Source organism: Phalacrocorax carbo, chromosome 2, assembly GCF_963921805.1.
Source record: "Phalacrocorax carbo chromosome 2, bPhaCar2.1, whole genome shotgun sequence".
NCBI classification, from domain to species: domain Eukaryota; kingdom Metazoa; phylum Chordata; class Aves; order Suliformes; family Phalacrocoracidae; genus Phalacrocorax; species Phalacrocorax carbo.
This window is the reverse complement of record NC_087514.1, coordinates 129,255,099-129,282,813: the sequence shown is the minus strand read 5'-3', so window position 1 is coordinate 129,282,813 and position 27,715 is coordinate 129,255,099. Positions and strand designations below refer to the sequence as shown.

The 27,715-nt window shown below is 37.2% G+C and overlaps 1 protein-coding gene across 2 annotated transcripts in view; it reads right to left on the bottom strand.

Moving 5' to 3' along the window:
- ANKRD28 (ankyrin repeat domain 28) overlaps positions 1-27,715 on the bottom strand; it is a 123,599-nt gene that overhangs the window by 50,614 nt on the left and 45,270 nt on the right. For both annotated transcript variants that reach the window (XM_064444327.1, XM_064444326.1), the window contains exon 3: positions 5,255-5,333. In XM_064444327.1, coding sequence (XP_064300397.1) covers positions 5,255-5,333 — 79 coding nt within the window. The remainder of the gene's footprint in view (positions 1-5,254; positions 5,334-27,715) is intronic.

Below are 27,715 nucleotides of genomic sequence, written 5' to 3'. Positions count from 1 at the left end.
AACATTCAGGAGGAGATGCAGAAAAAGTTTGTAAAGTAAAAGAAGATCTGAGATATGAATTGGAGCAATCAGTTATAGAAATCTAGGTAATTTCCTGTTGAAAACTTGGATACTTGGAAAATTATTGCTGCAAAAATAACTAATAAGCCCTTACTGAGAGAAAGCTTCTTCCTATTTATAAGCTAAATGCAGAGCAGAGAATCTACAGAATAGTGAAAAAAATTTGAGAGGGACAGGACTGGGGTACCTTGGCACCCACCACAACAGTTTTTATTTTTGGTGTTTTAAAAAAAACCAACAAACCCACACATGGAGATACACTGGCCCCAAAAGGGAGGAAAACCACAATCAGGTCAAAGCTATCCTCCAGAACTTCGCTGCCTTGTCAGTATAAGTCCATCTCCTCTCAGAACTTCATAGTTTCTGCTGCATCTCAGCCACCACCTCCTTGAGCTTCAGAGAGCAGCATGAGGTTCTGAGACTCCTCAAGGTACTGAACACTTCTACCTTTTCATAAGACAGCTTCACTGTCTCACTCAAAGAGCATCAGAGCTACTTTCTTCATAGCAGCTGTTACTGCTGCCAGAGGGAATTTAAGACAGCTCGAAACAAGAAAACGGCGGCTAACATCACTGTCAAAAGAAGAGGAAGCGGCCAAAAGATACAGTCTGTGTAAAAAGAGCCCCTGTGAAACGGCCTTCGGTGTGTGGGTACATACATCTGCAATCCAAAGAAGGGGAGCTTCATGTGGCTGATATTCTTGCAGGTATAGCCCTTCAACAGCTGAGCTGTGTGACTGTCATTGCATGGACTTTTAATACTTGCATAGCTTCAAAATTAGATGAAAGCAATGCAGGTAGAATAGAGTAACGTTGGGGGGGGTCTCTACTATCCTCTAAAATCTCTTATCACTGTACCGAGTTTTTCAGCATCAGCACAATTCTTACATTTTCTAGCTGACCCAGAGGAAAGCGCAACAAAAACTCATGGGTTGCCAAAGCTTAATGAGATTGAGTTTGACCACCCACTCATGTACACTGAGCTCCATGCAGCAAAAATTTTGGGTTAAACAAACAGGAATGTGTTGTGTTAGTATTTAAGTATCAATGCAATGAAGTAACTAAATCTATTAAAAAGAGAATAAAGATAATTCAGATGCTTATTTTCATTAATTACATTGATTTCAGTGAAAGCAATAATAGTCTGCATGGTATTTTAAAGAAAATACATGAAAAAAGTTACTAATCGAAAGAACACACCCTGGGATCACATTAATCTGTCCTCCTCCTCACATGTCACTTGCCTGCAGAAAAGACTCTGATAGCATTTAAAAAAGTGTAGGACAAACGGACAGAATTATTTCTTTATAAAGAAGCCTCCCCAGAACAGCTCACATGCAGGACTTAACTGAAAGAATGCTTTGAATTTTTTTTTTAATTGGGACTTCTTGGAAAGAACAAAAACTTGGGACATTCAGTTAATTAAGAATTAATTATTTTACTTTACTACTTCCCAGTAGTTTGCCATCAAGTAGTTACACAATAAAAGTCAGTGCAATTATGCAAAGTAGACATGTATTTGTGCACCAGGATGCAGAGTTGTACATGCATCATAAAAATACAACTGTGATAAGTGTTACGAGTCTTCGCAGAGTAATACAAAAAAGAAAATGCTTCTAAAATTATGATTTTCAAGTGACTAAAACAGGAACTTCTGTTCCATCATTCTGTATACTATAAACAATCATCTTTATGCCTCTTTTTTTATTTACTGTTCACCTTCTTACCTAACAAATTTAGGAATGCTAATTGCTTATCTGCTACAACCTAACAGGGAGAGATGATTTGAATACTTAGACTTCCACAGCCCACAGTGGTATGGCAGTTTGCTGGCAAGACAGTCATATCCTCAGGGGACAAGTTTATTAGTGTTCAATGAAGCACTGTCTCAAGACAAAAAACAAAGGGCAATCTAAACGTCCAACCCCAAGCTAGAGTCACTGAAGCAATTTCCTTTGCTCTTCAGAGTCTGTAGCCAAACCCTTGCCCAGGTGAAAAGACTACAATAGCAGAGGTCACAGAGCAACCTTGAGGTTTGGTGGGAAAATATCTCAAGAATTCAAAAACTAAATTAAGTATGCCTGCAAGACTGAAGACTTATTCCACAAAAGTCTGCAAATAGGCTGAATCAGTTAAATCTTCAGAATGTGCAATATGGGTTGCTTAGGTCTATAACAAAGTAATGTAAATATACTGTAGCAGCAACATATGATCAAAAATACATACTTGAAAGCAATGTGGATCCCTGGAGGTGGATGCAAAAGATGTTACAATCAAATTTAAAAAAGAGAAAAAACCAAAAAACCCAAAATAACCTATGTCTAGGCAACATGAGATACACACTTTAACTAAGAATAGAGAATAATGAGAAAGAATCAGGTAAGAGCCGCTGGGTAGTGGAAAGATTAATACTGACTTCAGTAATTTTGAGGTCCAGTTTGAAGAAATAACAACAAAGTAAAAACAAACAGTCTTCGTAGGATAGCTTGCACAGCAGGAAAATTGTAAAGTGGTTCCTTGTAACATTCCAGCAAAACTACATTAGAGGACATTACAAGCTGCAAAGCCAAGCTCTCACAAGGTGAGAAATGCTAGGATGAAAGTAGCCTACACTACAATTAAATCCCTTGTGCAGCTATATTACAATAGGTCAATTAAAGCCATGTACAAAATTTTACATGCACATTTACTGCACAGAGATTGTTCTTCAGAAATGTTATTCAACAAGCTACTTTCTTACTGTTCAAAAAGAGGTCTTGCAACACGGCAAGCGTTCTTCAAACCTTGCTGTGGTAACAGATGTTCTTTATTTGCTCCCTAGTGCTCATCTATTATGACAAAATATAACATTATACATCTGTCTCAAAGGAGAGATTTGATTTCCAGCTGAAACACAATAGATGAATTTTCTGTTATCTTTATGAAATGGAGAAGATAAAAACACTTAACCTCTGTTCCCCATCTTCCAATTAAGATTAAAAGAAAAATCTTGGCTTGTGCATTTTGAGACACCTAGATCGACTTCCTCAGAGAAGTAGCTGGTGCAGCTAAGTGCTCACACTCCACAAACCACAAAAGATCTCAAATCCAGCATTCAGAAATGAGGAAGACTAAAATTGGTGACTACTTTAAGAGTCTGGTTTAAGCTGCTTGCCTAAAACCAAAGTTTACAAGCAGGTAATATACAGATCAGTGCCCAAATACAGCACAGCCTTTCAAACTGAACAGCTTTAGCATGCAGGCATCACTTTATCATCCTGCAATGAATGCTCCTCTTCATTTGCTTACAAATGCATCAACAACTGGAATCTGTGCCTCCTTCACTGCATCACCCTGATCCATTCCCGGCACAGCCCCTCCCTGTGAAATTCATGATGCTGTGCTTCTACAGCAAAGCACAAACATTTAATTGAAGTCCACAGCAGATGAGCGCAGCAAGGTTAGACTGATACTGCCCATACATCCCACAGCTTTCAAAGGTTTTGATTTTGCAACTATATAATGTGTTGCTTTGTGTAAGTAAATCTTGATTTTCATTAAATAAATGTTATCTGAGAAATATCAATGCCTTCCAGTCTTCCTGAGCAATCTGCAGACACAGCAGCACCCTGCTACCTCTCCTTCACCTAACAGCTCAACTTTGGACTATTTGTACAGCCCTAATTCTTAGTTCTTCACTTCCCTTGTTTGTTCTCTAATTTTTCTTATGCTTATCCACAGGCTATGTGCCCAACTAGCATGACTAACCTTTCTTCCCCTACTGCCGTCCTCCAAACAGGATCTTGTTTCGTTAACAGCTGAACTAGAATCTTGCTCCTTCGATAAGACCTTTCCCTAACAGAGAGATATTTACTTCAATCAGAGTTCTGGTAACTGGACTCTGTTCACCCAAAACAGTCAGAAGCTTCATTCCCAGACTTAGCTGACTACAACTTTACAAAGTTTATAACATGGTTAGTTGTGTTGGGCTTTTGTTTGGGATTGTTTTAATCACTGTGAAAACCCAAAGAAAAAGAAATATCCTTGCCAAATCCAAGACCCCTTTTCAAAAGTAAGGAGCCATTATATGTTTTTAAGAATCACCAGAACGTGTGTTTTTTCTTGATGGGGAAAACCAGCACCTTCTCAGCAACACAGGTGAACCTTTCTGGACAATTTATCACCATAGAATATTTCCATGAGAAATATATATTTATCAAATATACATAATGTGATATTAATAAGTATATATAATCGTATAGCAAGAGTACATGTAACATATAGTGAGAAGATTATATCTTGCTAAATTATAACAAATTAAATTGTGCCTGGCAATTTCAGTTGAAAGTCTGGGAGCGACTCCTTCAATTTTAAAAGTGACATTTCCTTAAAGCAAAATTTGCTATTAAAGGTTGATGGGGAAAGCAGGTGCGGGGATGGAAATAGCCAGCTTTGCACAGGTAAGGTGTGCCATCAAGCAGACTGAAGATTAAAGTAGTTCTATGGGACTGTTTACACGTTTTAGTCTTTTTATTTAACCTTAAAGCTCCATATCATGAATTCAGCCTCAAGCTACCTGATGGGTAGATATGTCCAAGATTAAAGACAATCAATTCAGTATCTCAGTCATGAAGTTTTGCTTTCAGGTTTTTGGTTTAGTTTCTAGGTTTTCTACGTCTTTTATTTTAAAAGATGGAAGTATACTGTTTTACAGAACTTGCACTGTGTCTTAGTACAAATAAATAGAAAAAAAAGATGGTATTTTAAAATTTTCAGCTGATCCTAATTATAATCTGTGAATTTAAGCCAACAGCAAAGGATATTCAATATAACTAACTCTGGATGCCATCTTCTATGTTCAACTTTAATTTTTTTTTCCCTGAAGGCCATTTCAGAATCAAAGCAATGCTGCTAACATTTACCTACATCCCATACAATATAAATTCTTTAAACTAGAGCTAAACTACCTAAAGCTGATCAAGCTACAAATAAAAATAGTTAAAACTGAGAAAGCTTTCTACAAAAAAATATTTTAGAACAGAACTACACAGTACATCAACACTGATAAGTTTGGAACCCAAAATTTTAGTACAAACATCTTTAATTTCTAGCACATTAAATATCTCAATAAAAACTACACAGACTAAGATGTACATAAATATTTCTTTGGATGTACACAGAGTTATTTTTTTTCCATTAACAGGAACAGAACATACCAGATAAAATAAGTAGTTCAATAATTTCTGCATCTCCCAGATAGGCAGCAGCATGTAAAGGGGTCCTTTTCTCATTATCCTGTGGTAAGAGGGGGGAAAAAAGGTTTTATTTAAAACAAAAAAAGTATGCTTTAGCATTCTGTATGAGTTATGAAAAAAAACACTGCATAAAAGTGCATCTTCCAAATATTGTACATTTTATATTTTACAAAACATAATTACTCTAAAGACATCAGTCACATTTACTAAGACAAGCATGCTTCTCCCTAAGGAACTCTTAATATCTAGTCAACTAGTGTTTTCCTGACGTACACAGATTGACAGAAGCTCATCATATCTTTAGACCAACCCAACAGAAAACACCAATCACTTGTCTCCAGAGACAGGAATTTGAGGCTGTCCTACACAATTAAAAATGATGGGTCACCTTCATATGCAACATAAGAAACATTTTCTTCAGAAAGTTTAAAGTTAGTTTCAGCAGTTATTTTTAAAATAGAAAATAGAAAAGAAGCTGTAGTGAGTAGGGGCAGAAATACTGAAATACAGTTTCAGCTGTTTTGCTTACTGTAAATAAGCAGAGAGAAGGCAGAGATGCAATCTATTTTGCAGAAAACACTCTGCAGGAAGCAAGTAAGACCCAGCACTTTTGATTAGTTCAGGCTGCTCTAAGGTCCTTTTGAAGGTACAAGTATGAGACCTTGGCCATACACAATATATACTGATGAAGATTCACTTTTGAAAGACTAGCACAAAATATTTCTCAACTCCTTTCAGGATCAACGCCAATTTGCCTGCACCAGTTTATAGCTTAATCAGAAAACCAGGATCACTTTCACATTGCAGTGAGTGATAAAAATAAACAAGAACCAACCAGTTTGCCCTCTGAGGGAAGGCCACTGAGAAAATCAGAAGAGAGATGGATCATCAGTCGGCATCCTGGTTCTGGCCTAACCTCTGCTTAGAGATTTTAGTAGAGTTTCAAATACACCAGGGGTGAGGGATCAAGATTATAAGCAGCAAGAAATTTTAAGTCACAGATATTTCTATTAATTCTACTGTTGTGTCACAACTATGGTAAAATTAACATCTTTTTGTGAAAAGCATTCCTCTCCCTTGCCAAAATAACCTTATTCAGTGACTCTCTACTTGAGAACTAGCAGCATACAAGAAGAAAACTGAAGTCAAAGGCAGGAGACATCTGGTAGCAAAACTAGATCTGAGACCCGAGAAGTCACTTCCAGAACATAAAAGAAATTTAGAACTCAGACCATTCAACACCCCTTCCCACCAGACACCACCACCACACACAACCCCTGCCCCAAACAGCCTACTCCCTGTTTAGTCCCTACTCAGAAAATATTAGTCACCGCCTTATCAGTATTTCTTAACATAGTTTTTTGAATTACACACAAGTAATTCTGAATTGAGCAGTGCAAACCTGATACTGATGCACCCTGAACAAGGAATCAATACTAATTACTTATCACCAACACCAAATAACACCTCACAGTACCAATTACTTGCCAGTATGTTTCAATTGCAGATTACTCATTTGTGACAAAAGACAGCCCCTGGCACCAAGGACTTGACGTCTAGGGGATAAAAAAACCCCAACCAAACAAAAAAAAACACCACCAAAACTGACAGACAGGAAGCACAAGGAAAAAGTAATACACATATTAAACTTGCTTCCCCAGCCCAAAGGCAATAAAGACCAACCAGCAATGAAAATCAGTTTTCATTCCTCCAGTTAGGAGGAGCGGAGCTACTATAGGTAGCTAATATTTTGCAACCTCATTTAAGCCTTCCTGATAATGCTAAAGAGCCTATAACCTACAGATTAAGGAATACAGAAAAATTACTACAATTTTATACAGCTTGCAATTTCATTTTAGAATTAGAGAAAATAAGATGGGTCACAAGTACATCTTTCTCTAGAGACAGTATTCACTCAGGAACACAAGCAAAAGCTGCATTTCCCCCTTAAAGGGCAAAACTCAAAATTTTCATGTCATTTGTTGTGGCGTTGGTTTGTTTGGTTTTGTTAATATTTCAGTGCCAGAAGTCATGCAAGTAACCTATCTGATATAACCAATCAGAAATCTTTCAATAAAATGGTGAAAAGAAGGGACCTGTTTGTCTACAAAAATGCTAATCACCAAACCCCAAAAATATTTTACTGAAGCATCCATCCATGGTCCCGATTTCTCATGAATTCCAGCCACACTTCTCCAAATACCAGCCTCTACTAATGGAAACTGTTGAGCATCCCCAAACCACCAAAATGCAAACATGAAAGCAGCTCAAACACAAGCAGCATTTCCACTCCAGTGCTCCTACGTTTCCAAGCTGTGTGTTTCCAGTCATGCAAGTATTTCAGTTTTACTGCTCTTAAGCTGACAGCCTGAAAATACTCAAAGCCCAACTCCCAGTTCTGCAGCAGGGAGTACAAACTGGGAGGATACATATATGGGAGGCTGATACAGGCGTCCCTGCTCTACACGGCACCAAGGCAACCCCGCTGGGATGTTCATGTCTTGTCATCTTCTGGGTCAACTCCAGAGCTTGGTTTTTCAACAATCCCAAGCCCCAGGGTCTTCATCGACCACAAGTATTCTGCATGCTGAGGGTGCTTTGATAGAATCACTGACTTATACCCCCCCCCCCCCCAGTTTCACAGCTGGCACTTTTTGATGCTTCCAAACTTTGTGGTTTTTGTTTTTGGTTTTTTTTTTGGGGGTGTGGGGGTGTGTGTTTGTAATTTAACTTTGAAAGAGTTTTTGGTTTAGTATTTAAAAACCCATTTTTCAGAACTTCTTACAAAAGCATAAATGCTGCATTCAGTAAGCTCTCATCAGTATGCAGAAGTCTTTGCTTCCCAGTCAAAGAAAATTCTAATTTTGTTCCATCTGAAGTCCTACATTTTATTGGTGAATTTTAAATAAATGAAATCTGAGTAAAATTAAAGATATCTATATTTTAAATGCTACTAAAGTACTGCTATATAGATCAACTACTTTTTATTAAAAAAGATAATCATATGATGAACAAATTTCATCTGCAAATACACACTACTGCATATAAAGCGTTACAGTAAATAACACTAATCAAGCTTTCAGTTTTAACAACAACTTAGGATGCAGACATCTTGCAGCACTGATATAGCGTACTAATATAAATACTGCCTGTAGTGTTGTTATCCAAAAACCAGATTCGTCGCCCGGTGTGCAATGACCCAATAATCACACACTCAGAGACACTGCAAATTTATTTCAGGGTTGTGCAAGCCTGGATGCTCGGGGGTGTTCCACAAATCAAGCACACTGAAGCCAGCTACTTTGTCATATTTATACAATAAGTCCATAAGTATTCTACCTAATACATATGCATTCTAATCTACATAAGTTATAAAATTGGCACTGAGTCATTCTTCTTGGCACCGCTTTGGATTCTTCCATGCATGCTTTCCTTTCTTCAGGGGTCTTTGGTGATCTTGATGGACGAGGCATCTTAACTCTGGTTACACAGAAACAACTTAAAGCTATTTTTTCTTAGCAACTCTCGCTCACTCTTCTAAAAATAAACGCTTGTCATTAATTAAACGAGTGAGCTGATGGCCAAGACCTAGTCTTAGATTGACTATTAACAATGCTTAATCAAAAAGGAGAGTCTACATTCATGCTAACTTAATCATAGACAATGTCCCTTAGATTCATGCTAACCAAATATATGCAACGCTCCTTAGGATTCACACGAACACTCCTTGTATCCAAGGGGTGTGTGTGTGTCCTCTTACAGTGTTGTTCCTTTAATTTCATAAACTTAAATGACACTAAAAGAAACATTCCAAGAAAGAAAGGGTTCTGTACATAAGTCACTGTTAAACAATGTAAAATCTAACACTGTTGGTACTATTTAGTTCCAAATATCACCGTATTACTGCAGTATTTGACAATACAGAAAAGCAAGTGTTATACCCTTTTCATTTTCCAGTTCAAAAATCTGCAAGGCAAATTGGACTATTACAACTCTAAATCAGCTGTAATGTTAGTAAGGAAACACATCACACTAATGGCATTAGGCAGGTTTTACATAATTGAAAGATAATGTTGGTATTCCAGGAGAAACAACAAAGAAATCTATATTCCTAATAAGAAGCTCCAAAGTTGAATTCCAGATATTGGTCAATGCTGTCAACAAACTAAAAAGCAATAAAAAGGCTCAGCCCTTAAGGAATCAGTTTTCAGAATGACAGTTTTGTCAAAAAAAACCCAATATTGTATTTCTATGCGCCTTTGGATTGCGTTACACAAAAACATACAATCCTTCCAATCGCAGTACTTCCATTTTTCAATTTTCCCAACCTTTTCATCTACCCACGAGTTTCTATAAGGATTATGGCATGATAAATTCACAGGAGAAGGCCTTACGGCCCTGTTAAAACCAAATTTAGAATAAAATGACAGGGATAGTGGTGCTATGAACTTCTTCATAACTCCCCAACCTAGAACAAGGGTAATGCCATGTTTGTTTCATTTTACCTAAAAAAATAGGCTTTAATTGTTTTGCTGGTTATTTCAAGGATCAAAACTTCTACAATGGACAAATATATGTCTAATTTAAACATGCAGCATTCAAATCTACCTCTTTTTAAAGTAAAGTATCCTTTGAGAGATAACAGTTTACTCCCGGTTTGGGTTCTATCTCAGCAATTGATTTAGAATAATTACGTACAACTACAGAGAATGTTAACAACCTAGCCTTAAGGGCAGATCTCCCTTACATATCCAGTAAGGCTGTTGTAACCTGACTATGGCTTCCCAAGAGTACATTAGAATATAATTTCAATTTGCCCTCCAAATAGTTCAACATCTACTGATCCAGAATCTTTAATTCAAAGTATTTTTTTGAAAAGCATGAATGCAACTTTCCCCTTCATAAAAACTCTTTTTTCCTATCTGCTCTTCAAAACCAAATTTTGCAGTAACACTTTAATACACACACATTATTTTGTGATCACACTTAAAAAAATACCATTTAATAGGTGTTTTCTGCTGCATCAGTTGTCAGCTGTCTGCTTCAATACCATCTGTTCCTGGCAGAAATCAACCCTAAATACACAATCATAAATCTTGAAAGAGTTTCAATTCCAACATACCCTGTAATAGCTTTAATAAACATTCCCTGTAAGTGAAACTATTTTTAAATATAACACTTCACTTAGTGTATTTTTTTCAGTTCGTTTAGAGGTAGGACTATTCAACCAGCATGATTTGTAACTCTTGGGTTCACAGATAATATATAAGAACATGATTACAAAATATTTCCAATTCTTTGATTGACAGTGTCCAATACCACAGAGGTCTCCCCCACTGTGAAGTTCCAGTGCTAAATTTGACAGTCCCTGGAACACTGATTTGCAGATTTTGCTACAGTTTTTAGAATTATCATTTTGTAAGGTAGAATAACTGTCTAGTCTAAACTAATATTTTTGTTCCTCCACATGAAAAAAAGAACACGTTTAAATTTTTGGCTTTTATGTTCTAACTTTAAACTTCACAAAAGTTTAGTTTAGGTATATAATTCTATAATTGAGGCCACTAATTCTTTGGAAGTATGTGCAACCACAAAGTGGACTATCTTAAAAACACATACCTTGAAAATTATTTGTGGTGTTGTCAACTGAAAGTAGAATGAAAAGATTAAGTATTAGGCTTTCAAAACTTGTAAATCTGTGACAAATTAATTTTGTATTCCTACCTTGAGTGTAATTTAATCTGCAATCTCTTTGGATTTTTTCCCCCAATATTTCTTAACTCAACTTTTTGACAATGTGAAGTTCTAAGAATTAACAGATTTCTAACTGATTTTGACTAACGTAATTTTTAAAAGCACACCTTTATTTTCTCACCGTATTTCAAATTTAACATGTAGCTCCAATATAGTAAGCAAGCCTAAGAAGGTACAATAATGGTCTTCTGCATGCTTAAAAACAGGAGGAAAGCATGCTATTAACCACAAAAATAATATATATTACATAGCTAACCACAAAGTATCCTCTGAAGCCAGATGATAGATACATCCCAGCTGAAATGACTAGATTTGTTATGCTGACTCCCTTAATTTCTTGAACTAATGCTCATGCTACTATTTGCATAAGCACTTCTACTGCATTTGAAAAACATTTTTTGAAAGCCCAGCATTAAGCTTTCACTAACAACATTATCACTACACATTACTTTTCAGGACATATTCTCTTTATGCCGTCTATTAGGACAGAGCAAATCTAGACTTCCAAACAATCAGAAAAACTGAGGAGGAATCTTTGCGCTCTTGATCATTATGACAGTAGTAACCAATTACTCTAGAGACCTTGTGTTTACCAAAGGGTCGCTTCAGCCATAATCTGCCAAACCATAGTGTTGTTTCCGGTTAAGATCTTCAGTACTAATTTAATAGTGCATACTCTTTGACTTGATTCTAGACAATAATAATTACTGTCACAGCGTGGATCAAACCCCTAAATCATTTACTTGTGAGTAGCTCCACTGTAGCTTGTGGAGATCTTAAAAAAAACATAGATGGTGGTGCCAGGTATATAGTAGAAAATAAAAGGTAAGCCAGAAGAGAACTACAAAGCAACCTGGAAAAAGGTCACAAGAGTGCCATTTTAGAGAAGACCAAGAGTTTATACAAACACATGAATGTCACTGTAAGCATGCATGTTCCTCGAGAGTACAGGCTCCCGATTTTCTGAATTGCCACAAGATTAAAAAAATTCCCATAACAAGGTAGATTTTAGTGGATCTACATTGACACACAAAGCAACCAGCAAGCACAGTATTTTTTTTTTGATGTTAGAGGAAAAGACTATTAGCTACATAATTGCAAAGGAGACATCAACTCTTCTCTCCAATATTTTATTTGTCCAAATCAAACACTCATCAACTGCAAATGGACTAACTATAGAGCTGTTCAGGTTATGCATATCGGCATATTTCAGAAACAGGACAGATGTTTAACTTGGGTCTGGGTGAATGTGCAAGAGCGAGGAACACGTGCTGAGTGGCATTAAAACCACAGAAACGGACAATCTGATCTATTCTGATTTTGTCACTAATGGGAGTGATAACAGACTAAGAAATCTGGCTATAAAAAACTTTAGAGCTATATCCACATTTCCACCATGAGAAACGAATGGACAAGAACAACAGAATGAACACTGGTCAGGAAACCTTCCCTGGGACAATAAGGTATCTGCCACAGTGAGAGTTTTAGGGTTAAAAGTGTCACAGACACATCCTAAACTGGAGTTTTAGAGTCTATAAAAATGGTGACCAACTGTAATGCACTTCATAACACAACAGCTGTCCCTTCCTTTTCTGGCTATTGGAACATCCCAGGCAATCGTATTTCTTCCCTAACATGAAATCTGGAGTGTATTTGAAGTGTTACAGAAAAATAGCAGGGCAAACATTTGAGTTTTACCTTTACCTAGAGGAGAGCAGAATGACACCGCCTGTGACGTACCATTCGACGTTACAGGGACACAAAGATGAATGGGAATCCTCACCATGGAGGAGGCAGGGAATAATTCACCTTGCATGGCTTTGCTGTCTGGACATACCTTGCAATCCCAAAAGCATCCTCACTTAACCCGATGCCTCTGGGCATTTTAAAAATGGAATTTCTGCAAATCAGTTGGGAGTTCAAGTTCACAGAACAGCACTAAAATCCATGGAAAATAATTTACTTCCCATTCAGCTAATGATGATTTGACTCTACTCAAATAACAAAACTAAAACTGATAAAAAACTATCCTCACTGAACCATTACACACAATTCATACACAGAATAAAATCTTATAGACAAAAAGCACATTGAAAGTTTGGTTCCCTTCTAAAATGCCTGAACACTAAGAGGAACCTGGTGGGAATCATTAAAACTAAGTTTGTACAGAAAAAACATCAAGCATTCATCTATATTATAGTGACATATTATTTTGGAATATTCACTTATTTTCAACCACTTATTAAAAATTCCTTTTTAAAAACAAATAAGATAGAAAGATACAGCTGAGCTAATATTTTTGTTTTTAAGTAACACCTAGAAATACGTTTAATAAAAATTGCACAAATAATATCAAGAGTTGAAGCTACATGAGCAAACATCAGATGCCAGAGTGATCTGGTCTTTAATATTGGCATTCAGTAGAACAACTTGAAGGAAGATGATGGGAGAAAATCTGCTCTTTTAACTTTTATTGAATCCCAGAATGAATGTCCATAGGAACTTACGGAAGTGTAATTTTGAATGCAAGGTGGTACAATATAAAAAAGACTGGCAAAAAAGGAAGCAAGTTCAGAACAATTCATACTGTTAAACAACACTATTCTGGACATCTTTTCGTAAAATTAACTCTTCAGATGCTAGGTGTCTTACATCATAAGAATTAGGCACAAAACACCGATCAGGTATAACTGATGAAGCCCTGTCCACTTAAAATGGTGGCATCAAAAGACACACAAAAATAAAAAGAAATTAGTCACATTTAGTGCAAGGAACAGCTATTGAGCTTCAGCTCCACCTATGGTTATGATTGCTAGACCCCACAGCTAGCTAAACTCTCAATTAGAGAATGAGAGTAAAAATTTCCCATTTAAAGATGAACACTCAGAAAAATACAAGTTATCTTGATGTGGTTTAAATGTTTAAACAGTGAGACTCAGTTCATGAGCAAGCCATGTTTTCAAGAAGGTCTTTTTGAAGTACTGAATGTTCAAAAATATGCTGTTTTACTAAGAAAACAGACAAAATTTTGTAGAGTACAGAGTGTTTCTTTTTTCATTTGGTTTCTGGAAAACCATTATTTTTGTCTGCCAATGAGAAGAGAGAATGAAGTTAAGTTTCCTACTTTTGTTAGAAGTTATGTTACTCCTAAAGGTCAAAAATTATCAATAACACCACATACAAGGACAAGAGGGCTTGAGGTATTCTGGCAGACATTGCATCCTTATTCCTCATAACTGAAGAGGTACACAGCAAGACGACTTTTTGACTTGTAGTCAAGTACTTCAAGAGACCTATTTTGAAACAACCAAACTACTGTGTATTTTTCCATTTCCAAGTAATTCACCTCAAAAACTTTGCTCTCTAATTTTTGTTTTTTGAAAGTACTAAGTCAGGGTGCTTTTTGGAAATACACATCATCTTATACCCTTTAATTTTTTATGTTCCATCCAGGTTTTGTAACATTGCTGTCACTGCTATAATTCTCACTGGTCAGGTTTTCAAACTCACATAGAGAACAAATGCAGCTTGTAAGAAAAGCTGAACCTAGGTGTCTATTCTATAAGAATGTGTACATAATTTCTTTTGCCTAAATTATTAAGTCTAGGATTCCTTGTGAGTGAACTCAAGCATCCGTTTGGGTATCAGATAAGGACCTGATTAACGGAGCAAGTTTTCTGAGCTGCTCCCTTTCACTCTAAGTTCCAACATCAAGGATTTGGTCCCATATGTCACTAGTAAAGGCTACTGAATTCTTGCCCAATACATGGAATAAATAAAGAGCTATTCTCTATCCTTCAATAAAGGCAACTTGATCTCACAGTACAGCTGAGACATTTTGGATGTACTTAATTCCCGAGTTAAAGGAAGGAAAAGCAGAGCAAATTTTATGGCCAAGACTATTTGCTAATACACTAGATCATTGGTGGGGGAAGGGGAACAGCAGAAAACCCAAACCAATCAACCAACAAAAACCCAAACCAACATTAAAAAAAACCCACCCACAAACCTCTCTAGCATTAAAAACTATGCTATATTTTAAAAACCAGATAAAATAATATCTCATTAAAAATACTTTCCTTTGGATTTACCCTTCCCGAATGCCAAGTATATGATTTGTAAACATTTACCTGGTATGTACGGCAGGAAAACCCCCAGCTTAATTGGAATGCAATTGCTGGTAAGAAAAATGATAAATAATTCTGAAACTATTTTTTTCAAAAAAAAGCAGTATGTGAAAACAACGGACTTTCCATAATGGGAGTACAGTGATGCGGAGCACATTACGTAACCCAGCCTGTGCGCGCAGAGCGAGCTGAACGAGGGATGGTGACTGCCTCATCTTACTCTGTCATCTACCTGTAATATTTGAGGACACAAATAAGAAAATATGTCAGGAGAGAAAAGAGTACAATACAGGCTCTGTTTATGCTCCAGTGAAAGATCACACCACACTAGGTGAGGTATGCGCATCTCCATCCCAGTTTAAATCCACCACATTACATTCGGGCCAATGACACTTTTGTTCAGAAAAGCTGAGGTTTCTGCCTTTTTCGTTGCAAAGGCTAGTGCTGGAATGACAACCCTATACATGTCTGATGTAAATCAGGTATTCCTCTCGCTAACTGCATTGTCTTGGTGACAGGAAAAGATGTAGTTTTCAGGTTGTGTGTTTAACGTTAGCACTTCTGCTTGGAGCAAGCTATAACATTTTGACAGTGCACATCAAGTTAAATAACTTCGCGAAGTCAAGTTAACCAGCTGCGATACACAAAGTCCTTCTGTTAAGATACCCTGGCGCTATTCTAAACACCTGACTCAAGGCAGCATACAACACAACCTATGCTAATATAGAGACAAATTGTTAGGCAAGAAAAATCCAACAGAAGAATGAGAGTCTCAAAACCCTCCACGCAACAGGAAGCGTCTGCAACAGAAAACAAAAAGTCCCTACATTGATAACTAACAGAACCCAACAGAAAGCCTCTGCTAGCGAGGATCAAAACTCCTCCAGAAGTGCTCCTAACCTTAAAAGGATCAAAGTATGTTATTTGAACTGTTGCTTAGGCTAAGTGGATAGGGGATAAGCTGAGAAGACAACTGTCATTACAAGAAGAGCTAGCAGCAACTAAAGCAAGACATTTGCAGTCCTTTGAGACAATAACCCAGCATTAGGTAATTTATTTAGAAGTTACTATAATTACATATGTGCATATGTATATAACTACTAGTTCATGCAAATAAAAACTGAAATGAAGTTAATGATCAGGAAGGCTGATAACAAAGTAGGACTTTAATAAAGACTGAAAAGAGAACAGAATTCCACTGGCTTTGGAGAGAGAAAGGTATAGGCTGATATCATAGGCCTGAGAAAATTCCCCTCAAACTTCATATTCCAGACAGACATTGTATCTGAACATTTGGGGCATACTCTACAGCAAGGTCTCAGAGATCCCTCATTGCAAAAAGAACTTCCAGTTCATTTGATCTCAGGCCTGACATTCACATTAGCCTTTCCAGGCCCTACCGCCACCTACCAACAGTCCACAAGAGTCCTCCTCCTTGGGCATTTATGGGATAGCCCTCCCTACAATATGTAGCACACAACTGAGAAACACTTTCATTTCCCAGTTTTTGATATACATCCATCCTTTATTAGAGTAGATTCAAGGAACTTAAAGGTCTATCTACCATGTGTAGAGCCTGTGTTGAAGGGCCAAACGTACAAAGGAGATGATGGTGCATTAGATATTCTGCAGCAGATACGCAAGATAGCTTTAACCACTTGCAAAGTGGAGAAAATTGTCTTGTTCAAAGGTATGTTGCATCTGTATAAAGAGTTTTCACCCAGAAAGTTAACTGCACATAATCAGTAAATTCAAATCCTATCTTGCTATTACCAGCAATGCATTAAGGACTGTGTTAATACTGGAAGTTACACATTACTGTATATATTATGTACAACACACATTAAGCCTACTGAGCTTTTTTCTTCTCTCTGCTCTTTCAGTGGGGATGTTCTGTTCTCGAACACCAGCCCCCTGCGTGACAGGCACAGCAACTGCCAGGAGTAACCCCAGTAAGCTCTTACTATTCAAGACCTTGCCTCTAGCTTGTTTTGTAAAAGCAGCAGGAAACACAGAACTTCAATTAGGCTTTGAAAGTTACAATCTTAAGTAATAATCACTAAAAGTAATATGATAAATCAGACACGATCTACAAAATCATTATCACTAAGAAACACACTGGAGGCTCAAACACAGAATTGTTGAAACACTTACATTTGATCTAATTATTCGTGGTTCTCCACATCAACAGTAATTTTTCAATGTTAAAGAAATAACAACAACCGAAACAAAACTTGGCTGTCAAACCCTCAATTACTGTAAAACAAATTCAGTGTACAGCCAATACGGTAAGAACACTGCCATGCAGACATCCAAGCTTGTTGGCCCAGTTTAGCAAACACTATAACCATCTTAGCATAGTGCTAGGCAAGCTTACTAGACCTGATGATGAGGAGGATGTATTAGCTTGAATAGCACATTGCACTGATATTAATTCATACTAGTCTCTAAAGAATACTTCTCATTACCTGTACAAGGCAGCACCATGCCATGTAAGCACATTCTTCATTTCCGAGTCCTACCCTTCGCAATGGTAACCTTTTGAGAGCTACCATCCACAGATTCCACTGCAACAAGTAGCAATTTGCTGATGTGAGTCAGATTATCCCATAACTCTGTTGAAGGTTTGTTTGTATCACTCTTATTAGAGTGATAACTTAATACATCTGAAAATCTAATTTGCACAGGCTAAACACACTGTTATCAACATGAAGCAAGGAGTTATTCCTCTTCAGACTGGCAAGGTTCTCTCATTAAGAGTTTCAATTCTGAAGAAAAATGCTTAATTACACAGATTTGTATTAAAAACATTCTGAATCTGTTTCTACACAAGAAGAGGAACCCAACGTCATTTGGATGCACTTTATATTGAGGCTGAAAAACATGATTCATTCTCTAAACCACTAAAAAGGAAATAAGATATCCGATTATTCGTTACAGATGAATAACATTCTACATAGCTGAAAAACATTCTACACTAATGATCGGGAAACCCACAGCTTTAATAAAGTTCAGTAGCAGTAAATAACTGTTATATTATGAATTTAATTCTTCTTTGAGTAGCTGGTGGATACTCTTGACAATATACACCTTGCAGTGGGTTTCCACAGCACTTGGAATAAATAGGTCTCCAAAGCTCGGCATTTCTGGAATCAGTCAGGCTTCAGATCCATGGAGCAAACTGTCTCATATCAGATCCTTTAGATGTGGAAGAAGGTTTCCTATAGGAAAAGCTTTCCTACATTCCCTGCAGCAAGGTTTCTTCTTATTCCTTCAGATACTTAACATGAATATTCATGTTTTTAAGAACTGACTTAATTCTTTACCAAAATAACCCCTGGACGTTCCCATATGGTAGTGCTGAACTCTATCTATTCCCTTAAAAACACAATAAAACTAGAGGCAAGATGTGTTATGAGCTAACTTTGTATCTTGTTAATAAAACCCTACACTATTTACCCACGCTATTCACATAATGCCCTTCTAAAAACCAACTCCTAGATCTTCTTGCATGCAAGATACTTCAGCACCATATTAAAACTGATGCATGGCTGTAAATTCTGAGCAGACAGAACCTGCTCCTGTCTGCAAAGGACCACACACACTCTCCCAATAAATAGGTTTCCTCACAGAGTTTTCCTGCTATGCCTCAGATGTAAAGAAATTTCAATTAAGTGAATGCTTTATAAAGCAGGAGAGTCTCATGACTCATCATTTCATCAGGCTGGTGACACAGGAAATGGGGGTTCCTGTTTGTGGTAGAAAGAGTAAGTTTAGTACGGAGACCATCTAGAAGCAGAAGGCAGTACAGTACATTGACATGCACATTGGACAGAAGTTCAAGCAAAAGTTTAAGGAGAAAGAAACATCTTGCTCTTGTTCTACAGCTGTATTTTATTAGAAGTCTGTGGGCAAACAGGATAGAGAAGATGAGTGCTACCATTAGCCTCTGAGATTATATACTATTTTCTTCTCTCCTAGATGTACGAAAAATATATTTACGTACACCTCATGCAAAATGAAAACATACCAAATTAAAGCCATTAACTATTTAAAATGCATCTATCTAATTAGAAAAGCACTCTCAGTTCTTATTAGAGATATCTTCTGAGTAAGACAGAGGTATAATTATCATTATTTAGATGGGAAACAAAAATCCTTCAATAAACAGCAGTGGAAGCACCTGAAGGCGCACGCGGCTTGTTTTGTGATTTGTGCCCATCCTGACTTCACCTGCTCTCTGCAGTGTCTCACTGCCCCCCATTTGCCCAAGCCAATATTTCCCAAACATTCTGCTCCAGCATCTAAGCTGGTTCCAGGCAAAGGTTGCCCAGCAGGAGCTGCTCCACTGAGTCAAGGCCTGTGGTTTGCAGCAGTGTTTTTTTACTGAAGGGATTCTCATTATTAGTGTTTCTTTATACAGGAATGTTTTCTTTTCTCTGCAACCTCCTACAGTGATTTCAAAGGACTGTTCTTGCTATCAATTCACTATATGCTTACCGTCATTAGCATTAGATAAGCTACCATATTTTAAAAAATATATATATATACACACACACGCTCACTTTTTACATATAACTTGCATGTGTATGTATAGGTGTGCACACACACATACATGTGTCTCTTCAAAATACAGTTCTTATTTGCAGGAAAACTCACAGAAAGTCACTGTGCCTAACAATCCAAAGTATGAAACTGAAGTAAAATAACTAGAACCAAACTCAAAACTATATCTCATCCTATGCTCTCACCATATTGAAAAGCCTTTCAAACTCACAAATACCTCTAATTTTATCCCCCAAATTTGCTACACACTAAATTTGAAATAAAAACAGATTACAAATAACATTCAACCAAGCAGAAAACTTTCTAGCGGGGAAAAAAACAACTCCAAAGTTGAACAGAATTTTAAACAGATAAGTAATCTGGAAAATTAGCAGGCAGTCTAAAAATTTTTTCCTCTAGATCTGATGAATAAAACCTGAGGCTATAAATCTTAAGAATCATACTAGCTATAAACTAGCACATGATAAAAGATGGGAAACTCAAATTTGCCTTCATTCTAAATCTCTCTGAGAATAACAGTGTTCTCAATAGAGGAAGACATGCAAATGTTTATGTAATTTATTAATATATCGTAAGTCACCATTTTTCACTAAATACTTCTTTGCTATGATTAGAGACCCAAGATATTACAACATTTTTGGAGAGAAGGTGTTAAATTTAAGATTGTTTTTAACAGGTCTAAATTTTGTGGTCCTCCAAGATATTATTACAACTAAACATTCACATTGTCAGTCTAGATAGTTCAAGTTACAATAACTGCAGTGTATCTTTATTAAATGCTCATCTGCAGTTGGAAATTAGCAAAAGACCCAATTAAAAAAGTGACTGGTACTTTGAAAGAAAAAGGTACACCAGATTGAAACTCTCTAGCAACAACCACAGCTAAGAAAGGAAAAGTTCATATCCTGACCTATTAAGATAGGAACTAAAAAAAAAAAAAAAGGTAAGTTGTGCTCTTCCAAATATTTTACTGTTTTCTGGATGCTTTTTTAATTCCTCTTACACTCAGATCAGCCAACCAGAAGTTAAGAGTGCTGCCTGCACAGTCTGTCCTGCCAGGGAATACAATAAGATGCTGCTCACAGTACCAAATACGTTACTGCAAGTCTTTATTGCCAACTCCAGCTGCCAACAAGAAGTCCTTCATGCAAACAGCCCACTTTGCCTGCAGGGACCTGACAAAACAGTTACCAACACTGGGTTGGATGCATGCCTGAGACACACAGACTAGTTAGCAAACCCATAATCTCTCACCTCTTCAGAAACAAAGCTTGAAGACTTAAAAACTGAGCACAATTCCTGCTTAAGCATTGCTGCATTATGCTAGCTTTTAACTATTATTTATTCTCACCAGTTTAGATACAAAAGCCACAGGGTAGCTTTGCTGTGACTGCCAGAAGTTTTATCTAGTAACAAGAGGTGTTACAGATGAATTGGCCTGGAAGATTATTTCCCTGCAAGCATGCTCCAGGTGTAGAAAAGTTTTGTAATGGTTTGTAATTCATAAAACTTTTCTGATCAATAGTCATAGTATTCCTGAAGTGGAGAGGAATATGATTTGGATGCACCTGCTTCCCTATTGCTTTTATCTGGCCCATGCAAATCTCTGTGCAAAACTGTCAAAGTTTTCCCCGCTGTTTACAAAACTATTCCCACTCCCTGTTAAAAACAGCCTCCCTGAACTCCCCTGTAAAAGCACAGAAACAAGGTATTGCAGATGAACCACCACTATTTGAAAACCATCATGTATTAACTTGCTCAGAGCAACTTCTTCCAGTTGTCCCAACCAGCAAATTCTTATACTAACATGACCCCGAAGTTACAAAAGGCATAACTCAAACAATTTATGCATAGCAAATAATGGAGAAAGAGGTTTTCAGAGACATAGGTATGACAGATTGAAGTGAATTGACACTTGTAGTTGTACCTGCACATGCTTTTTATCAAACAAAAAACCCCACATTAGTCATTGGTAAAATAATTGGCTACAGAAAGATAATGAACATAAAAGTATAAAATTCCTACTGATTATTTTGATCTCATTACACATTATGGCTTTTTGTTTGTTTTTAAGCAAGGCCATATTTATTAATTTAAGTTTCTTTACATTGAGAAATATTTAGAAGGTAATTGCTGAATTAGACAGCAATTAGTTTTCCACATAACGACACATATAAAAATTCTTTTAGTGTATGAAATAGGTACAGAATTTATTTGTATTATCAGAACATTGAACTCTATTAAATTTTGTAGAATGTTCCATATTTCAGCCAAGTAATTTAGGCTACACTGCACTCTCAGGTCTGCAGAAAAACACTGTTACCCCACAGTTCATCCCACAAGGTTAAGTATAAAGATGAAAGCCAGGAGACCATAAATTCCTTACCTATTTTTGCTAATCTCGTTTAGGACTTTACCAACCAATATCAGCACCACAAAGAATCTTGCTTGGTTTTTAAACTGTGCTTTAATTTTCCATTATTAATTCCTAAATTACTAGGATATTTGAGACCCTTGATAATCTAATTCTCCTGGTACCCAGACCCAATGCTGTATGAGAAGCCCTAGATTTGTCACTAGACTAACAGACCAATTTTCCTCCTCTTTCAGTCTATGCAAAGACCTGCAGAATAAAATAAATGAAAAAGTTTAACAGATAATCAAATAAGAGGTTGTATCTTACCCTCGAATGGCATCCAGCAACATTCTCCTAGTATGCAAATAACACAAACAAGAAGTTATGCAAACCCACATTTGGCAGGACTGGGGAGGAAGCCTGCATCTCTACTGCAAGTGTCATCCACACAACCACCCTATTGCTCAAAATAACAACGTCAGGTACATACACTTAGGCCTCCTATTTGTACCTGGCACTTTGGTACTACTGGATCATACTCCTTGCCCACCCCAGGAACAAAGCTTGGGATTTATGGGTGACATTTCATTGTTATCTAATAGAGGTAAGAGGGTAGGGAGGGCAGACAAGATGGTTTAGTGATATGGTTTTGTTTTCTTTCATTTTCCTTTCTTCCCAACCTAGTAGCACAGGTAAGGGGTTTTTGTTGTTGTTGTTACTTACTACACAAAAAAGCCATTAAATTAAGAGCTGTGCTAGATGGTCAATAGTCCATAGAAAGCATAAAGATAACCTTGATTGCTGCAGTCTTTGGTGCAGTATGTAGAATTTAATTTTCCCATCTTACAGTTTGTGTTAAAAGAAAAAACAAACCACAAAAAAAACCCACCACAAAAAACCCACCCCACTAGCTAACACAGAAAACAGCTTTCAAATAAGTTTCATAGTTTTAATCTTGCAGTGCACAATGAGCAGTAAGATTCAGGTGTTTTGTGTTTTAAGTCACTTATCACATATGTCAATATCACTGTTTTAAATAGGAGCAGTGAGCCCTTTGAAACATTGGGAGAGATTTGTGTGGTTTTGGGATTCCTCCAGAAAGAGCGCTTGTTTGGCTTCAGCGTGAGAAGAGCAAGGGGCACACTGACACCAGTTCCAGAGAGGATCAGATGCTTATTCCCTTGGCTAAGATCAAATGCAATCGGGTTATAAAAACTGAATACTGGGTTACCTGAATAATCACTTTTCATGGCAAGAAATATTACCCTAATAGGTCTAAGAGAAGGAAAAATCATTCTGATTTTGAATACTTATTTCAATGATCAGATCTTCAACCTTTAAATCAATTTTGACAGTGAATTGGTATTGCCTCCACAAAATTATACTCTTAATAAATAGCTGAGATGAAATATTCCCTTTTCATGATTCTTTAAACTGAACATACATCACAAAAGTTCTGGTTTCAAACAGAAATGGCACAGTTTGCAACAGTAATAGGCCTCCAAATCTTTTAAAAAACCCAAGCAAATCCTGATTTATAAAAGGCAATGCTGAAAACAGTTAGCTAAAACTAACTGCTGAAAGTACATAAAATTCAAATCAGCCATACTAATTTAATCAGCAAGAACAGGAAATGTTGAGGATCCCCATTAAATAATAGAGAGATATTAAATGTCTCAGTTATCACAGAAGATTTTCCTTACTGCCAAGTCTCAAAAGCTTGGGATGGTACCAAGAAATAACAATTTTTTAAACATAAATATATACACACACAGAAAGCATAGCAAGAGCCATGCATACAATACAAACTGTATCAAGGCTTGGCATATGTGATGTGTGTGATTTAAGTCTGATTCATGAAACAAGCAGCTACAGTTTCTCCAGCTTTCTTGGGGAAGGGAATCATAAAATCATTAAGGTTGGAAAAAGACCTCTAGGATCATCAAATCCAAACATCAACCCAACAATACCATGCTTCCTAAACCATGCCCTTAAGTGCCACGTCTACATGTTTTTTAAATCCTCCAGGGATGGCGATTCCACCACCTCTCTGAGCAGCCTGGTCCAATGCCTGACCACTCTTTCAGTGAAGAAATTTTTCCTAATATGCAATCTAAACCTCCTCTCATGTAGCTTGAAGCCATTTCCTCTCGTTCCATCGCTAGTAACTTGGGAGAAGAGACCAACACCCACCTCACTACAACCTCCTTTCAGGCAGTTGAGAGTAATAAGGTCTCCCCTCAGACTCTTCTTCTCCACACTAAACAACACCAGCTCCCTCAGCTGCTCCTCATAAGACCAGCTCTCCAGACCCTTCATCAGCTTTGTTGCCCTTCTCTGGACACACTCCAGCACCTCAATGTCCTTCTTGTAGTGAGGGGCCCAAAACTGAACAAAATATTCAAGGTGTGGCCTCACCAATACCGAGTACAGGGGGCACGATCACTTCCCTGCTCCTGCTGGCCACGCTGTTCCTGATACAAGCCAGGATGCTGTTGTCCTTCTTGGCCACCTGGGCACACTGCTGGCTCATGTTCAGCCAACTGTCAACCAGCACCCCCAGGTCCTTTTCCTCCAGGCAGCTCTCCAGCCACTCCTCCCCAAGCCTGTAGCGTTGCATGGGGTTGTTGTGACTGAAGTGCAGGACCTGTCCCTTGGCCTTGTTGAACCTCATACAATTGGCCTCGGCCCATCAATCCAGCCTGTCCAGATCCCTCTGTAGAGCCTTCCTACCCTTGAGCAGATCAACACTCCTGCCCAGCTTGGTGCTGTCTGCAAACTTACCGAGAGTGCACTCGATCCCCTCATCCAGATCATTATTAAAGATATTGAACAAGAGAAGCAACCCATTCCCCTCAATTTTCTCCATTAATTGGAGCCTCAAGAGAGCTGACGTTCCAAATGTGTCTATAAAAAAAACAACTTGCAGAGAAGGTGAGCCTTTTTGAACCACTGTTTAAGCAGCTAGGCATACACCCAATTTGCTTTCTTCACAAAAGACTGCAACTGAATAGTGGAATACAATACATACTTCCTAAATCTGGACTGAGCCTGTGACTCAAGAGGGCTGGTGTGGCATGAACAGAGAACAACCTTCTTCCTGAAGAAGCCCGCTCGCTATCAGTACATCATCTTAGAGTTGCACACAGCAACTCATGTTATGGAAGGCCATCCATCTCAGAATCTTTCTAGATGTAACACTATGGTAGAAGATGTCATATCTTTTAGGAATAATGCTCTAAATACAGCCCAACCTGAGTGCAATCTTTAGATATTACCATAATATTAACAGTTACCACAGCCTAGCTTTGGGAAGCCAAATACACCGACTCAACTCACTTAGATTTAAAAGAATATTAAGCCAATTGTGATTAATGTTAAAGGTAACATACTTTAAAAGTAAAAACGTAAATGAAGCTGGATGACACCAGAAGAAAAAAAAGAAGCTACCCACATTTCCTCACGACACTAACAATGTCCTACATGAACGTCACTGTCACAACGAAGACCTACAGCTCTACCTTCAGTTCTCGGCAAAATGAATTTGCAGAACCCTGCAGGTCTCCAGCTACAGAGTCCAACTCATGCTCAGGGGAAGAGAGAAAGGAAGGAATCTCAACTATTAGAATATAAACTGCAAAGTAATTAGTTGCTCTTGAGAGGGGGAAATGACTCTGCAGAGGCATTGAAGGGAATGACTCTGGAATTCAAACAACTGTACTGAAGCACTTGGATAGAGAAGTGGAAAAAAATCCAACATATACACTCCACAACATAATACAATCCACAACAGACAAAACAGTTCTTCATGATCCTTCTCTTTATTAGGAAACATACGTAACCACTTCATTTTCTTCACTTTTTCCCTCCTTCTGCCCACACCAATTTATAACGCATACCTAAGGGGAAAACTTAGGTTCTATACTATGTAGGGATATACTATCTCCAGCCAAGAACATACAACAAATGAAAAACCCGAAGAAAAATAACAAGACACAGAGAGACAAGGAAAAATCCACAAGGCAGTTTACTTAATTTCTACCAAACAATAAGAGAATTTATATGCTTCTTTAGTCCCAACAAACAGTGTTTTAAGGGATATATGTGGATGTAATATTAAATACTGTGGTAGGACTGGGAGTGCCATGGTAGGAAGGAACAGTCACATGTGATAAGTATCTGCCTGTGCTGAAGAAGGTGATTGTGAAAAAATACTGTATTTGTTCTGGATGGATTCTGAAGATACCTTGGGTGTCACTAGTTTAAGATGCACACATGTTCTGTTACAGGGAAAAAAAGAAATAACAAAAAACCAACACAAAAAAAGATGTAAAATGTAAAAACCTCCGCATCTTGAATATTCTACCTATAATATTTTTCTTCACTCTAACTACCTGGCAGTCTGAAGTAACCCCCTTCAAAGACAAAAAAATTACATGCTTTCCTATTTAAGCACAACTGACTGCGTATTCATGGACAACTGTTTGACAAAACTTGAGATCCACTACTACATACATACTAAAATCTAGCAGAGGCTTTTGTAATCGATAATCAAAAAAGCAGAAAGATACTAACCTAACTTGGTTTACAAGCACTATAGCTATGAATGCTAAACCTGACTTGCACATGGAGGAATATAGATGTAACAATACGGACTAATCAGCTTTTAAAAATAAAAATGGCAATGTGACCAGAGACTGGAACAATACACAGCTAACGCTCTCATACGTAAGCAGACAATTAAGTCTTTTGATTTTACATAATCCATCACACAATCTTGCTTAAGAACATGCAGAACTACTGAAAAAGAGGAAAAAAGTCCAATCTGATCAAACAAAACTTTAGATTTGACAGCAAGCTTACTTATACAAGGTCATACTCAAGCTCTTCAAGATAATGTGAGGACTCCCTTATACTTCAGCTAGCATTGGTCAGGCAAATTCTGCAGAATGCTTTTAAATGTCAAAATACACATACCAAACCAAGTATTTGCTTTTGGTTTACATATCTCAGTAAGAAAGTGTAAACAATTATCATAGTCTTACACTGGCCACTATGTAGCATCTGTATGTTAGCCTATGCTTTTTAGCATCACTTTTGTTCTGATGCATTTGAGGAGAAACAGCTACATACATTCCCATAGTGTTAGGCCCTAAATGGTTTATGCCAGTCTGCTTTAATAATCAAACCAATTTCTAATCGATGTAAGGAGTTTATGCTATATTATCTTGCATAGTGTCAAACACGTATTAGAATTTTAATAGAAAGTAAATACCGCAACTGCATGCTGTTCAAATCTTGAATTTCACCCAATGGAACACACACAATTTGATTTCTGTACAATTTTTAAATCTGCAGTGTCTGGGTTTGCAGCACCACAAATAGGATATATAAACACAATTTCTCCTTTTTACTTTAAAAAGGGAAGCTTAATGATTATATTAATAAAATCCACTACTAAACCTACCTACTGAAGCTCCAGACTATTTTCTTATAATTGCCTAATGTATACTGTATGCTATATTTAATTTACAAAGAATCAAAGTCTAAATAGCATCACACTGAAACAGTCTAACTTTCTAAAAAGTCTGATGCCACTGTATAAACAAACTTTCCAGC